Source organism: Nicotiana attenuata, chromosome 6 (genome assembly GCF_001879085.1).
Source record: "Nicotiana attenuata strain UT chromosome 6, NIATTr2, whole genome shotgun sequence".
In the NCBI taxonomy this organism is placed as follows: domain Eukaryota; kingdom Viridiplantae; phylum Streptophyta; class Magnoliopsida; order Solanales; family Solanaceae; genus Nicotiana; species Nicotiana attenuata.
The window spans coordinates 97,277,960-97,294,160 of NC_031994.1; the positions used below are offsets into that span (position 1 = coordinate 97,277,960).

Consider the following 16,201-nt stretch of genomic DNA (forward strand, 5'->3'; position numbering starts at 1 on the left):
ATTATCAATAAACTCCAAGTTTATTATGATATGGGTTTTTATATCAATAAACTTCTCTTTTTTGTGGCATTATTTTGTTTGTGTAGTACAAACTGGAGAATAAAGCGGGTAACTTTTCACATACATATAACCCCGCTACAAGTTGTAGTAATAGAAGATATTAAATCTTTCCTTTATTTATAGTCTCAATATAACCAACCCATTTCGCGAATACTTTAGAAACTAAATAAGTTTCTTTGAGACTTACTACAACACAATATCTTATTGATAATCAATTTTATTTCTCCAAAATAGTGATAATTGGCTCTTCCAGAGCTCTCAATTAATTTTGGTACTACCACGTATTCATCAACATTAATATGGTGAATATCTCTTTTAAAGAGAAAGTTATACCATTATGGTCATGGTCAGAATTCTATACAGGATATGTTCCTTACATTACTGTTGCCCTTTAATAATCACATCGCCAAAATATTTTGGCGTACAATAGGTATGTGACCAATGATCATTCATGCCATAATAATGACATTATTTTCTTATTTCTTCTCAAACCTCATTCTAGAGGTGAGTGTGGTATATTCACTACCACTAGCACGTTCATATTCTTCAAGAATGAATATGTATTCATAAATCACATGTTGTCACATTCACATCATGAATGAACCATAATCATCTATATGTGTTTTACAAAATCTCATGTCAAATCGATGACAAATATTACTTTCACAAAGTGAAGGATTATTTTGAGAATCCTTATTGTTCTCATTACCACAATGATGACGATTATAATTTCGTCTATTGCCACGTCCACAACCATTGATCATTCATGGTAATAATTTTGTCTTCTTTCAGACGTATTACATACTGATATCACATTCTCTTAAGGGAATGTGAATGAAGCAAATTCAATGGACGACTTCCACTTCTTTGCCCACAATCATACATGAATTTGATCATCGCAAGGCGTAGAAATTTTACCACTTCAGGTGGTTATAATTTCTTACAAACTCCATTAGAGTTATAATCAAACTTTGTTGTCTTTGCTTGTATATAAAATCAAATTATAGAATTTCAAGAATTTAAAAGAGAAAAATAAAGTAAAATACTTACCTTATAATGCTCAATCCCAAAGCTTCTACTCAATCATAATGCTCAATCCCAAAGCTTCTACTCAATTGATTAGAGTCTCGTGCTGATAACGTGCAGAGAAAAGTAGAGAGAGAATTCTTATTGAGATTGGGATGAATTACAATAGAATAGGACCCTCTATTTATAGGGAGACGGTGACTTAGCCACCAAGCAATGAACCCTAAAATCTCTAAATATAGACATTCACCATAAATACAATTCTATTTATAACAATTAGTATCTTTTTAAAGAAAATGTTGTTCCTATTTTACATTTTGGGGAAAAAAGAAACAGTAAAGACACAAAGGAGAAAAAGTTTACATGACAACAAACCTGCATTTCCTCATTTTTCTTGTCCCTGTCCTTTGTTTTTTTCGATCCCCACCCACACGTAGACCGCAGTATATTCATTCAATCAATCCTCTCTCTCTCTCTCCTCATAGCGCTCCTTGCTTTTCCTCAGCAAAAATCAAAATCAAAATTAAAATCAATTTGCTTTCTTTTCAAAGAGTCGCTCTTTTCTCTATTCCTCTGTCAAACAAACCAAACAGATTATATACAGATAATATATAGAGATACACCAGTTTCTCGTTTGTACTTATCGGTTCGTACATTGATTGTTTTTTATTGATCAATGGGGATCGGTGACTTTACTTGTAAATTAGGGTTTCTATTTGTTATGGTTATTTGAAGATTATTAGCTGGCGTTTGCATTTAATCGAAGGATGTAGCTGAATTAGTGTGTTGCTTGGTCCGTAATTTCTAGGAATTGGGTTTCTGATTGAAATTGGATTGTTTTAACCATAGATTTTGATCTTTAAAGGTGGTTACTTTTTTCTGGAGATCAATTATCTGTTTGGAATCATGGGGAATTTCTTTGTTTTCTAAATTTACTGAGGTAAAAATAAGTTGATTATCGCTGTAAAAGTCTTGTTCTTGGTAATTTCAGATTGAAATTTGTATTTTTAACTATATATTCTGATCCTTAAAGGTGCTTACTTTTCTGGGGATTAATTACCTTTTTGGATTTTGGGTCTTTTGGGACTTCCTAAATTTATTGAGGTTCAATCTGAGTAAAACAGCGGGTAATCGCTGTAAAAGTTTGTTCTTGGTAATTGGTGAAGAGGTTGATTGGATCATCATGGATCATGTTGTGGGTGGGAAGTTTAAGCTGGGAAGAAAGATTGGAAGTGGGTCTTTTGGTGAACTTTATTTAGGTATGTTCCATTGATTTTGCTTGTTGATTCGGTTTGATTATATATGATTTATGATTAGCCTCATTTTCTTCGTTTTGACCTTTTGTGTTATAAGTAGTTTTGACCTGCTCTTATGTTTTTATCTTATTGTTTCTGCTCCTTGCTGCTTTGTTGATTCAGGTGTGAATATACAGAATGGAGAGGAAGTTGCTATTAAGCTGGTATGTGCCCGTCCCCAACCAACAATAGTCTATCTTTTTCTGTTACTTTCTTTTGTTTTCTGTATACAGGGAGTTCACATGGTTGCATTCGATGTTCTTGTGTAATGTCTAATACGTTTAGTTGTTGTTGTTACATCAATAAATTTAGTATGCGTTAATCCGGAATCAGTTATGTAAATTCTGTATCTAGATAGGCTGCTAGACAGGCAGCTGATAATACCATTTGGACAAGGCTCCAAATCTTTCAGCTGATAATACTCTTTGATGAATTCTGAAAACTGTTATATTCAATAGAAGCATATCTAAGTTGCGACTCAGCAAGTCCACCAATCCAAATATTATGAGTAGCATCTGATCTAGTTTGTTGTATAACTATGTTTTCTGGAAGAGGTTGTTGTAGTCTAAGTAGAAATGTACTATCTAGCTCAGGGAAAGCTTTTTTATGTGTTAAAAGCTTCTTAACCAAATAAGAAAACTTTGTTAAGTTGAATTACAAAAGGAGACATGTTTATCTCATTCCGCGAGCTTCTACATTCTTTGGCGTCATGCTGCTTTTGGTATGCAAGACTGATTTTCTGGATTTATTTTGCTAGGTTATATCACAAGAATTTGTTTTAATGACCTGTGCGTTTTGACTCAAACTTTTCACATATTGGTCTGTTCTAAGTTTTTTTCTTTTTGTTACTTCAACTTTCAGGAATCAGTCAAGACAAGGCACCCTCAACTACACTATGAGTCCAAAATTTATATGCTTCTCCAAGGAGGAAGTAAGTCTCACTTCATCAATCTAATCTTGCATATTATCTCTTTAAAATATATGCTGCAAATGTGATTTTTATTCATGGATGTCTAAAGGGGGGGGGGGGGGGGGATAGTGGAGTGCTACGAAAGTTCTATTTAAGTACTATCCTCTGTTTTTCCTTGCTTCTTTGGTTTTCAAATTAATGGACTTGTCTAGTTGCTTCTTTGGAGATTTTCTGTTCCTTTATATGTCTTCTATCTTGTAAGCAAATTATTAGTTGAACCAAAAAAAAGACCTATTAGTTCAATGGCTTGTCTGAATTTTTGGTCATTTGCATTAAATAGCAAATAACTTTGTCAATGGGACTTTTATGAATAGTGAATTAATTTCCTTATCTTTGCCATTCTGCTGAAGCCGGGATTCCTAATCTCAAATGGTTTGGAGTTGAGGGCGAGTACAATATAATGGTCATTGACCTTCTTGGACCAAGTTTGGAAGACCTCTTCAACTATTGCAACAGGAAGTTTACTCTGAAAACAGTGCTTATGCTAGCAGATCAACTTGTAAGTATCAGCATCTCATTCTTTTAGAGAATAATTTTCTGCATGTTTCCCTATGCATTTGAGTTAATAAAATCTTCTCCTGTGCCATTCTTAGATTAATAGAGTTGAATACATGCACTCTAGAGGATTTCTTCACCGTGACATAAAGCCAGACAACTTTTTAATGGGCTTAGGTCGCAAGGCAAACCAGGTACTTGTTCATGTTCTGTCAGACTGACAGAATGCTTGGATTACATGTCATGTCTCTGCTCCTTTTACCTATGCAGAGAAAATTAAGTATAGGTTCATGTCAGTCCTTAACTCTTTACTTGTTCTTTTGGCTTCAACAGATTTAGCTTGTAAGTATTTTGTGGTGGTGCTGGCTGATATATTCTCGGTGTTAAAAGCTTATAGTTTTCTCTTGATGATTTGGCGGTTTTTACTCCAAATAAAATATATATATATTTAGATCTATATACTGATGGCAGGTTTACGCCATTGACTTTGGGCTTGCCAAAAAGTATAGGGATCTCCAGACTCACAAGCATATACCATACAGGTAGCAACAATGTTACTTTTTTTCGGTCCTTGCAGTTGTTACTCACATCTCTCTGTATGCTTGTAAATAAGCATTATTAAAGGGGGGGGGGGGGGGGGGTTGAGGAGCAGAGTTTTGGTTCTCTTTCATCGTCCCTAGCAAACTTCCATCAGCAACAATTTTGTTTGTTTGGTGCCTGGTCTATGAGTTCTAGAGACTTGGTTGGACTAATCAAAGCAATAGTGAGAATTTGGTTGTAAATAGTTTTAACGGCTAGAAGCACTTAATATTCCAATTAAGATCTCCCAGTAAATATTTAGTGGCGGACAACTTAATACATCATTATATAGCCAGTTAAGCAACTTAGAGAAAATGATTTACCCTTTCTCAGCCATCAAGTCAAAAGGCTAGAAGGGCAACATCAAAATTAAACTCACACTTTCTGTACACCCTGGTATATGCAACACCTAATACAGGGTTGGTGAATGTTGATACTTGTTATTTGAACAAGTATGAAAGTAAAGTCTCAATTTTTCTGTGTGAACTTTCCGGTGCTTAATGTCCTATTTTTCTTTTTTAACCTCCTTCCAGAATTTTTCCTACTTTTTCTTTTGATGGCATCTTTGGCCAGTTTCTTATATGGAAGCTGTGTAAATAAAAGAAACATGCTTAGAAATTACTGGAAAGATGCAGGATGAAAATACTTTTGCATTTCAAAATGGTTAGGAAGATGTTACTGTATAAGATTCTGTTCCGACTGTTAAGAAGCTCAATGACATTCTATAGGACAGTTGTTTAATTTAGTTGGCACTGCCTTGCCAATGAGCTGAGTATTTCAATTGCTAGAATGATATTTAATATTTATGACATCAGTGTCCTAATAGGAAGGGAGCCTTTTGGAAGACACATTTAGTATTTCCAGTAATTTCAGAAAATGAACTATGTTCTTTAATGCACTTAATGGCTGTCTAGCATTGTATAGATACAAAGACATCACTGCAGTGTTGGCCAAATTCATATCTTAGTATTTTTTATTGAGATTGTTGTTTCCATCTTTCTCTCTCTTGAAAATGTTGTTGCCATATCTTTCCCGTTATTTAGTGCGGAAGATTGATCAAGGAAGAAGCATGATGAGGCTCTATTCTGTATTTAAAACTAAGTATTATTTGTAGAGAATCATATTATCTATAGATTCTCAAACTTTTTGGTAACCGGATGTGTATAGGAGATATTCCAACTTTTAATAAAATTATTCACCTTATAAGAAAAGAAGAGAAGAAGCATCAGAAACGCCATTCACATTTGGTGTTTGCTGTTTCCTTTAGTAAAAAGTTATATGAATTTGTTGAGCTAACTGGCTTTGCTAGAGTTCTTTCTCGTTTAAAGTTCTGCTTCAATATGAAAAATCAACAGTTTTTCATTTTATCTTGTTCATTCACTGTCCATGAAGGGACTGTAGAAGCAAAAGGATGAAAAAATAAAGACCGCACGTTGTTCAAATTTTTGATTCATTGTTTCGTTCTTTTCCTCTGTTTTGAGAAATTTGTATCTTGATTGCCTCTGGTGTGCTCTTCTCTTCTATTTTCCCCAGGGAAAACAAGAATCTGACAGGAACAGCTCGGTATGCCAGCGTCAACACACATCTCGGAGTTGGTAGGTGTAATTTTTTAGGTTGGCAAACTATTAGGGGCACAGCTAGCTTCAATATTACTTACAACTAATATATTGTTGTCCTTTTTCATTTTTCTGGCAGAGCAAAGCAGAAGAGATGATTTGGAATCTCTTGGTTATGTGCTTATGTATTTTCTTAGAGGAAGGTTGGACTTATATGTTTTCTTTAGCCATATTTCTGACCTTGTTCTGTTTCTTGTTTTAAATTCTGGGTTTACTTGTTTTCTGAATTTGGGTAATTTCTTCTTGGCTCAGCCTTCCATGGCAGGGACTGAAAGCTGGTACCAAGAAGCAGAAATATGATAAAATCAGTGAGAAAAAGATGTTAACACCAATAGAGGTACTTATTCCCTAAAATCAATACATCTTGGTGGTCTGTTACCTACTCACAATTTTTGAATTATCACTACATCCGTTATGTTTAAGCTGTGATCCTCGTCTCAATATCTTATTGAACTGTGATCGAAACACGAAACTGTCCTGGGTTGGATCAATATGGGTCATGTCAAATGTATTTATTCTGGTGAATTGTACTGTTGTCTTTGTGGATAATATTCTGGCCTTAGTTTAGGACCTCTTGCCTCTGATGAGTAGTGCATGAGGTAATCCGGAGAAGACTCCATTTTTTGTCCATTACAGGTTCTGTGCAAATCATATCCATCTGAATTCATATCATACTTCCACTACTGCCGATCATTAAGATTTGAGGATAAACCTGACTATTCATATTTGAAGAGGCTTTTCAGAGACTTGTTTATTCGTGAAGGTAGTTTCTCTTGTTTTTTCTTTCTTTTATCTAAAGTGATACTGTTTTGGTCCAAAATATATCCCAATTGTTAACTACCCCAACTTTAGTCTTTGATAGATATGATGTGGGCTTTGTATCTTTAACTTTCATAACGATCCAAAAAAAAAAAAACTTTCTTTCGTCGGTGCAGGTTATCAATTTGACTATGTATTTGATTGGACAATTTTGAAGTATCCTCAGATCGGTGCCAGTTCTAGAGGACGAGTTAGTTTTGAAAACTTTATTTTGGTGGTTATCATTGAAAATTGTTGCTTAATCTTTTTTATGAACAGTAGTGTATGCATTGTCTTGCTTCCAGATTCCTAGTGGGAACGCTGGAGTAAATGCTGGGCCATCTGCTGAAAGACCAGGAAGGACGTCAGGTATTATCTTTTTACTGAAGTTGTGGAAATTTTTGGTAGCTGGTTTTAGGAATTACTCAGCTAGCTTGATTATTGCATTTTCAGTTATTTCTTCAAGCAAGACAAATGTCAAGATCATATCTTTCTGTCTATGAGACATCAAAAAAATACAACAACTACTACTATGCCTCAATCCCAAACAAGTTGGGGTCATCTCTATGAATCCTCATGGACCATGTTTTTCCTTTAAGCTCAACTCATGTCATCATCATACCAAATAAAAGTAAAACCAAAAAATAAGTTCAATATGTAGAAAATAATAGTAGTAGTAATAACAATAATAATAATAATATAAAAGTTCTCTATCAAAAAAATAAAAGAGCACAAAAGAAGAAGATCTTTCTATATGTGAGTCTTTGTTCTTGATTTTGAGTATCAGATTATTTGGAAAATGCATGCCCTTTCTTCCCTGAATTATGAGGATTCAGCTCTTGAACTTTTGCTAGCATTTGCTGCCTCTGCTTGTTTGTAAACTTGCAGCTTTTGGCAATTTATCATTCACTGACGCTTGTGATGTGTTAATTCTATAATCCAGTGGGGCAAGATATTCGAGACAGGTTTTCTGGTGCTGTTGAAGCATTTTCCAGAAGGAATACTTCTGCGGCTGGTAGGCATGGGGAACACTCCAGACATCGGACTTCAGAGGATGTACCTTCATCTAAAGACGTGGTATTGATCCCTCCTTTTTGACCCCCCCCCCAACCCCTAAAAAAAAAAAAAAAAAAGAACACAAGAAACAAAAAGAAAAATCCGTTTTCTTTCAATTGGATAGGAGAGTTTTGTGCTGTTCTGTAGATGCTTATTCCTCTTGGTTAATGCAATGACTTGATAATTCTGAATCCTAGATATATTTCTGTATTTTATGTGATAGAAAATTTGCAGCATTGAGCTGACTAGGTAAAAAGCTGATGCATGCTAAACTAGTAATCTTCTACTCTTATTTGTAGCAAGCTGATTCAGAAAGAGGCCGTACCTCGAGAAATGGCAGCTCTTCAAGAAGGGCTGCCATTTCAAGCAGCAGACCGACCTCTTCTGGTGAACCCACAGATAGTCGCTCAAGCAGATTAGTGTCAAGCACTGGCCGTCTATCTACCACACAAAGAATTCAGCAGGGAATCGAACCAAAACCATCATCATTCTCTCGAACTTCAGTCACAAAGGGTACCCATGACAACCCTCTTCGGAGCTTTGAGTTTCTTTCTATCAGAAAGTAAGGGGATGCACTTGTAAAGAGAAAATTTCCTGATTGTTTGAACATGCAATCCTATTTAAGGATGTCTCAAGCGCTGTAAATTGGAAATGTTTTACCTTCTATGTGACAATTGAAGCTGATCCAACTTCTCATATTCCTTGTTTTGTTGTTAATAGAGTTCTGGGCGACCATAGCTCATTTAGACTCATCCAAAGAAATGTTGAGTCAAGTGCAAGAGTTCTATATATATGCGTGGGACGGGCAGCTTGATAAATATTGTTGTACGAATTGATGTAACTTTTACCTTATTCCTTATTGGAATGTCTAGTGAGAGAATTCTTTTCTGGGGGTTTGAATGCATCTTTTTAAGTCAGCCTAGGAATATTCTGATGGTCGGATTCCGCAAGTGGTTGTGGTGATTAATATTATTGGGAAAGATTTTGCAATTGCCCTGGATTATGATATATATATGTGCATTTTCACATTTGTTCTTGAACACGTTCTTGAACCTTGGTTTGGAAATCAGGAATAACATGCATATCCATTGATGACTGCCATAGTCTCCCTCCTTAATTTATTTAATTTATTTCAAGTACATGCCAACGGAAGGCCAAATTCTTTGCTCTTTCTCTTGTGTTTTTCCTCAGCTACATAAAGGAAAAGTATAGCAAGTATCTTGTGTTTCTCTAATAAAAGATTTGATGATCTAATCAAATAATAGTACTATGGTTCAAGAGAAAGTAACAATATCTACTCAGGCACTACAATGGAAGTGTGTTGAATCAAGAACAGACAGTAAACACCTTTATTATGGACGCTTTATTCCGTATCCACTTATGAAAGGCCTTGAGTTTTCTCCTCATCCATTTCCCTCTTGCTTCCTTTACATTGAGATAGGAAATGAGTCAATGTAGAGTTTGCAGGAGGTTTTGATATCTCTGTTTGATTAAACCTTCAGAATTCGGCCGTCCACTCCAAAAATCATATGTACTTTCATTTCAAGACCAATATACCTCTAGTTTCAGTCCGAAGTTAATAATTTGTGGAAATATTCCAAACAGTACTATGAAGTACAAATAAAGAGTAAAGATCCAAAAAATATTTGCACATTACCCTAAAAGGACTCTGAATTGAAAAAAATGTTGAATTTCTCAAGGACTCAACTTGTCCAACTAGATTAGCTATGCTTTGACAGAATAGGCAATGTAAATCATTTCTCATGATGACACAATCTTTTATATAACATATATAGTATATTCCCATAGTGTGGGGTATGAGGAATCCTTCAAAATGTTACTATTGAAATAACACCTCCGAGCAAAATGTTATTGTATGAAAAGATTGAGCAACATCTCATTACCTAAAATGATTTATCACGCGGAGTGATATCACTTGTATGAAACGAAAACAAATTGAGCAACAAAATCAAGTGTCTGCGAAGGTAATCCTTGAAACTTTGGAAGAAAATGTTCACCATCATAATTCAAATTAAAACTATTGGGAAACTGATTTCTAGGCGTCTTCAATGACACCAAAGATAAAACCAAAAGACTTGCCAGTAATGAACCAAAATCTAAAAGCAAAACGCAAACAACTTCCAAAACTCCTATCATACAAATCTCACTAATAAAAGAGTTCTTAAGCAGCCTCCTTCTTAAGCTTAGCAAGCTCCTGCCTTACAACTCCAGCCTTCTGCAATGTCAAAACAAATGTATCAGCTTTGATATTAAATACAAATGAGAGACCCCACAAATATCATGCAAACAAAAAGGGGAGCCAGCTAAATTATAACTAGCCACATGATCAACTGTTTTTTCAGGTATCACCATTTAACTCGGTCAAGTACAGTTGAGAAAGAAATATTGGTCCATAATACAAATTTTAGGGCAAGAATGGTATTATCATTTTGCTTTTTCAGTTTAATGATGACACCTTTTTCTGACTTTCGCAGGCAAAGAATATCACTCTGATCCTGCTTACCCAAAAGTGGTGTTTAGGGATTGGTAGAATGAACGAGTCAAGCAAAATGAAGCCAAGTGAAAGACATAATCGCACCTTTATCTTTGCCAGCATAAGCTTGAACCTGTCAAAATCATTAAGTGAGGCCCTCCTCTTCTGAACTATCAACTTTCTTCCCCAGGAACTGCTCTCCCATTTGCTCTTCACATCTGGGAGAATGAAAATCAAATGAGTGGTCAAACTTCATAAAACTAGCTGCTAACGTCAATTGCTAATCTACATCTTCTAAAACAAAAAGAAAATCTCTTGAGCACTGTACTTACCAGCAGCCTCCATAGCAGCAACGAGGGTCTTCTTCTTTGGGATCCTTTTGATGTCAATTTTGATATCTGTGAGTGAAAGCCTCTTAAAATTAATCTGGCTCCTCACCATGTCAGGAGCATCAACAAGCGCCTACCAATTGAGAAAAGATAGATTTATAAACACAAATCAGTTTAAAATATCTTCATTTTCAACAGCTATTTTAATCAATTAAGTAACTAGCTACTGTCAAGCTTAAACTATCCATCAATCAATTTCAACTTTTGTTCATTGTATTAAAAGGAGATATAAAGGGAATGAAACATAAGTAAAAACCTATATCAATTAGCTAAAATGCAAAGAAACGCACGAAACAGAAAGAAAGCACAAAGATCCTAGAAGAAGATAATGTGTCCCTTGACACAATAATATAGTCCTTTGCGCAGTTTCCTTGGGGAATGCTTTCAACCGAAAAAACAGTTCAGTTGAGGAAAATCAAATTATCTTTCTCATTGTAACTTCTGTTAACTAAAGGGAATAGCTGACATTACAGTCAAGATCATTCATGGAGATTTCCACACGGCAGAAGAACAAGTAACTCCCCACAACTTTACAAAGAAATTTTTTATTCAAGTATATAAGCCACAAATGAGAATAATCCATGGAACCAATCCAATGTTGAAAAAAAGAACACCACAACCTATCAATAAAAATACTCGCTCACTGAAAAGCGAATAAAACGGGTAAGCAGATATACAGCTTTCTTAAAACAAGCCCAGTATTTAACAACTGCAAATGACTTATGAAGCTGCTAATTTCAAAAACTACCATCTAAACACATAAAAACTACTTCTGTAGAATTATTACATCAAGGCCTCAGATCATGTTGCTCAATCAAGTTTTATATGATCAGACAATGTAGGCATATTGTCATGTTCCATCATAGGCCTCAAGCATATCTAACTAAGAAAAATAAATCAGCTCAATACATAATAACCTTTTTTAATAGCCAAAGTACTACTATTATATAATATCCTTTTTTGTCCTTGCCAGAAGGCATGGCAAACGGTTCCAAAGTACTCTATTTCATTTTTCATGAATGTATTCAGCTAAACACGGAGTTTAATATGTATATTTGATTACCGAGAAACTATTAGAGTATAACAATTGCTCAGTGAAGCAAAATTACCCTATTTTGGTCTATGACATCGACGATAACAACGAGCTTCCCATAGTCCTCCCCGTAGTTGACAAGGGCGACTCTTCCGATCTCCACGAACCTCTTGAACGGCTACAGAAAACAAAATCCATTACATTTTTACAAATCTCAACATAAAATCTCAGAGTACGGAAATGCATAACTCTGTGAAGAGTGAATACGTACCATTTTCGACGATTTGAGGAAGCAGCTGACCAGAGGCGAAGAGTGAGGCTAATGGCGTGTGATGTCGAGTGAATATTAGGGTTTTCGAGGAGGTGATATAGTGCAAGGTTTTTCTGTATCTGGATCTGGACTCACTACTTTGCATTTATATGGGCTTATGCCCATTATATTATGCTTTAGGATTTGTGCATTAATATAAGCCCGTTTAATCAAAAATTGGTTGGATAAGCCCACTCACCAATATAATACCCCCATCAAGGGAAAGCTGCACAATATAGCCGCTAAAAGTAGAAGAATTAACCCCAAAAAAGTCCACTCAAATCACTTACACTAAAAATAGCTAGTGGATATATATATATATATATATATATATATATATATATATATATATATATATATATATATATATATATAATCTATGTATATGGCTAGAAAAAATAAACAATGAATATCGCATACTATTTGGGTAAAGATCCCTAAAAAGTAATAGTAGCAAAATGTATATTTTTTATAATTAATGTATAATATTCAAGAAATATACATATTTACCAGTGTATATTTTTTGTTGGCTAGTGGATATAATTATTTTTTGCTGATCGTCCAAATACATAACTTGCCCTTCCATCAATTTATGGGGCAGTGCACAAATAGCCACTTGGAGGACCGCTAAATATTAGCCGAAATTTAGAAATTTTGTAAAGTTTAACTGTCTTAGGATCAAATTTAAACTCGCGAAACTGAAGTCAAAAATATATAATGGGTCTGAAGTTTCAGGCTTCATACATACTTTTTGTAGTATTGTACCAGATAACATATCTTATTCTTTAGGCTACTAATTTCGACCTACTTATTATGTACGGTTGCCGGTAGTAATCATCTTTTAGCTAGGTAATTTGATAGTGCAAAATTCCATTTATACTGTCATCGTATAAAAAAATTATTGGCGTGGCGGCTATAAACTTGTTCTCATTCAATTCTTCAAACAATTTTCCTTGTTTCCTAGATCCTCTGCTCCTATTCGCACTTTTCAGAGAAGTGTTTTACCAAAAAAGTGCTAAACCTTTTTTTAAAACGAATTAATGAGAAAATAGAGGGTGAATCCTAGTTAAATATAATAACCACTAGATCTAACGTTTAGATATATTAATGATGTAGGGCCGAATCCGAAAATGTTATACACCAAATACCAATGCTCAATGATTGTCAGTGAAGATAGTGTTGATACCCAATTTTTTCCTATATATTTTCAATATGCAAAAATACTTTCAAAATAGCATATATATGCATATATAAGCATGTCCAAGCATTTTTATTATTTTTTCCATAATTTTTAAGGGTTTTTAAATTGATTTATTTCCCTTTCTCATCCATAAAATCGCCAATAATTATTTTCAAAATTATTATTTTGGTAATTCATCTATTGGATTTTTATATTTATGCCAAAATATGGCTAAGGTAATTTTTACAATTTTATTTAGTATTTTCAAAGCTAAATTGCATATAATTGCAATATTAGCCCTTTCAAGGTTTAATTAGGTTATATATTTATAAAATGGGGTCCCGTATTTTTAAATTGTTAATTATATGTTATTTTAAATTAATATTCAGAAGCCATTTACTATTTCTTATAATTTAAAAAGGGGAAATTGGCTATTTAAATAACAGCCCATTTGTATTTCAATTTTAGCCTAAATTGAACCCCAATTCCCCAGCCCAATTTTAATTTAAACCAGACCCTTACCCAATTAAATCCTACCCAAACCCGGATCCCCACCTACCCCTTTTAAATCATTGCTCACCACCCGCCGCCCTTGAATCCCTTCCTCTCAAACTCTCTCTGCAACATCACCTAAACCATAGCCGCCGCCACCCAAATCCACCCTAATTCCCTTCAATCCCCACCTAATCCATGGACTCTCATGGCGGTTTGAGGCGTGTACTCGTCTCCTATGTCTACTGGTTACCTATTTTCGTGATTCCATGGACAGATCTCGAAGAGATCTGATCCAGTCCATGCTCAACCTCTATCTCTGGTCTTTTTCCGGCCACCCATGACCGTTCAAGTCGGATCCATGGCTTTTCCGGCTAGATCGGTAACCTTTCGAAGTCTTTCTCACTTTTCTGAGTTCTCTGAAACCCTAGCTTTAAAAGCTTTCCGATTTTTCTTTCATATCTGTCTTAGATCTATGCATGTTATGAACTTCTTAGTGTTTTCTCAAAGGTTCTTCGATTTTCTTTCAAAATAACTCTTCATTTTCAAATTAGGGTTTCCTAAACTTTTCTTCGATTTTCAGTTTGTTTTATGATTTTACCATGTTTAAACAGTTTGTCCATGTTTTCTGCCACCTGGTTCATCGTGTTAAAAACTCTAAGTGTTTTGGTTCTATCTGGGTTTCTGAAACTCTCTCTTTGTTTATTTTATACGCATGTTTGGTTCGATTAAGTTCTTTGTGTTTGAATCTTTTTTTCTTGTTTGACTTATCCGATCTTGAGTTCCTACCTTTTCAACTCAGCTCTGTCAAAACCCTAATTCCTTATAAATGTTCTCTTCACTCATTGCTATGAGTTTAAAGACTTTTCTTGTTTCTGTATGTTGATCTCCTTTACCTGTTACTATGGTTTCTTCACTTCTGATTCTATGTGACTACTTGACTTTGTTGACTACTGTGCTCCGAGTTGGTTTCTTTTACTACTGAATCATAGCCTACTCCTGCTACTACTATATGTTTGTGTTGCTTCTTTTGTCAATATGTTTGACCCTGCATGTCTAATACGCCTGTTCATTCCTTGCTATTTATATGTTGAAGTGCAGAATCGTGACCACTTCTTGATTGATCTTGCTTTCCTTAAGTGACGGTTTAATTGCAAGGTTTTCTTATAAACCCTAAATTTTACTCATTTGTTTAAATTGATTGATTCTCTTCCTTTAATTACTGTGATGTTTTACCTTGAATCCTTTCCCAAAATTAAGTATATTTTGTACTTAGACTCAATTATTTATCTTATACTTTTACTACCCCCTTATATGGCAAGAATCAATCTATCTCAAACTGATTTCTTGCCTTAATTAACCCTGTTAGTATCCATTTGAGCAGTAATCCCTTGATTAAAGGGAAGTACTTGTGTTGATTGATTCTGATTGTGATTATTTTCATGTCTGTGATAAAACCTTACTTGTTACCTTATTCTCTACTCGTTTTTAAAGCTATAAATACCCCAATGTTTTCATTAGAAAAGGACACGAACAATTGAGTTCAGAACACACACTTACACACTTAAAACTCTTTCTTTCTCTATTACTACTTGTGCTACTGCTTTGTCTAGCCGGCTGAAGCCAAGGCTAGACTGTGGAATCCTGCTTACTTTTCCTTTCTGCACTTTGCTTATTTGACTGGTATGTCCTAGTTTAATTTTAAAGCTCCAACAACAACATGCTGCCTTATTTGTTTCAGCTTCTTTCATTTTGGTCTACTCCCGCTTGGGGTTCTGTTAAGGTGCATTACTAGCATGCTATAATGTCTCCCCTTCCCCTTTAGATTAATGCACTCCCCTATGTGTGTTTCAAGGCATGCTCTGTCAGTCACTTATTGTGCACTTGCCATCCCAAGTCCCTATCCCCTCAATGTGCTTATGTTCTTTCTGACTAGCCTGTGATCATGCCAGTATCAGCCATTATTGTGCATGTCCAACTAGTCCTAAGACCCTTAATGGAGTTATGTGTTTACATTCACATGTATGTGTGTCCCAAAACCCCTTGACCCCTTTGCATGACTACTGATTTTGTGTGTGATCCCATCTTGGGAGTTTGAGTTTTGTTTACTACCACAACTGCTTTCAATCACCTCTGTTACTGATTACTTTCAACCCAATTTTTTAAACAAACTCTTTTCAAACTATGTCCAACACTCTCACCTACTCTTAGAATCTAGGTTCTGCCCCTTTTGTGTGAGCCTTGCCTTGGGACCCTTGAGCTCCCTCTGAACTTGGACACATAAGAGCTGGCCCTTCCACACTGCACTCATTCTGTTTGGTTATGCAAATCTGGGTGTGAGCACTGCCCGGGATCCTTTGAGGTCCTTAGGGAACTCTGACACACCCATATATGAGAAAGGCTTTGGA

At 35.1% G+C, this 16,201-nt stretch overlaps 2 protein-coding genes across 2 annotated transcripts; one reads left to right on the top strand and one right to left on the bottom strand.

Moving 5' to 3' along the window:
* Nucleotides 1,474-8,886, top strand: LOC109227544 (casein kinase 1-like protein 11). The gene is made up of 15 exons (XM_019392745.1): nt 1,474-2,026; nt 2,120-2,345; nt 2,505-2,545; nt 3,243-3,312; nt 3,702-3,850; nt 3,945-4,040; nt 4,318-4,388; nt 5,959-6,020; nt 6,121-6,184; nt 6,294-6,378; nt 6,678-6,804; nt 6,977-7,050; nt 7,145-7,208; nt 7,783-7,916; nt 8,195-8,886. The coding sequence occupies exons 2-15, from the start codon at nt 2,270-2,272 to the stop codon at nt 8,459-8,461; spliced, it is 1,380 nt and encodes a 459-aa protein (XP_019248290.1). The 5' UTR covers nt 1,474-2,026; nt 2,120-2,269; the 3' UTR covers nt 8,462-8,886.
* LOC109227545 (60S ribosomal protein L14-2) lies at nt 9,852-12,194 on the bottom strand. The gene is made up of 5 exons (XM_019392746.1): nt 12,083-12,194; nt 11,888-11,989; nt 10,722-10,851; nt 10,495-10,607; nt 9,852-10,131 (listed from the first exon to the last, which is right to left on the bottom strand). Exons 1-5 carry the CDS (start codon nt 12,083-12,085, stop codon nt 10,078-10,080), a joined length of 402 nt encoding a protein of 133 aa, XP_019248291.1. The 5' UTR covers nt 12,086-12,194; the 3' UTR covers nt 9,852-10,077.

What these genes read in the sequence shown, in the direction of transcription:
- LOC109227544 (XM_019392745.1), top strand. Translation starts at nt 2,270, where the DNA reads ATGGATCATGTTGTGGGTGGGAAGTTTAAGCTGGGAAGAAAGATTGGA. An exon ending in AGACTTGTTTATTCGTGAAG is followed by an intron (nt 6,805 to 6,976) that starts GTAGTTTCTCTT and finishes TCGTCGGTGCAG; the next exon opens with GTTATCAATTTGACTATGTA. An exon ending in TACCTTCATCTAAAGACGTG is followed by an intron (nt 7,917 to 8,194) that starts GTATTGATCCCT and finishes TCTTATTTGTAG; the next exon opens with CAAGCTGATTCAGAAAGAGG.
- LOC109227545 (XM_019392746.1), bottom strand. An exon ending in ATGTCATAGACCAAAATAGG is followed by an intron (nt 10,852 to 11,887) that starts GTAATTTTGCTT and finishes CTCAATTGGTAG; the next exon opens with GCGCTTGTTGATGCTCCTGA. An exon ending in TGCTGCTATGGAGGCTGCTG is followed by an intron (nt 10,608 to 10,721) that starts GTAAGTACAGTG and finishes TCATTCTCCCAG; the next exon opens with ATGTGAAGAGCAAATGGGAG.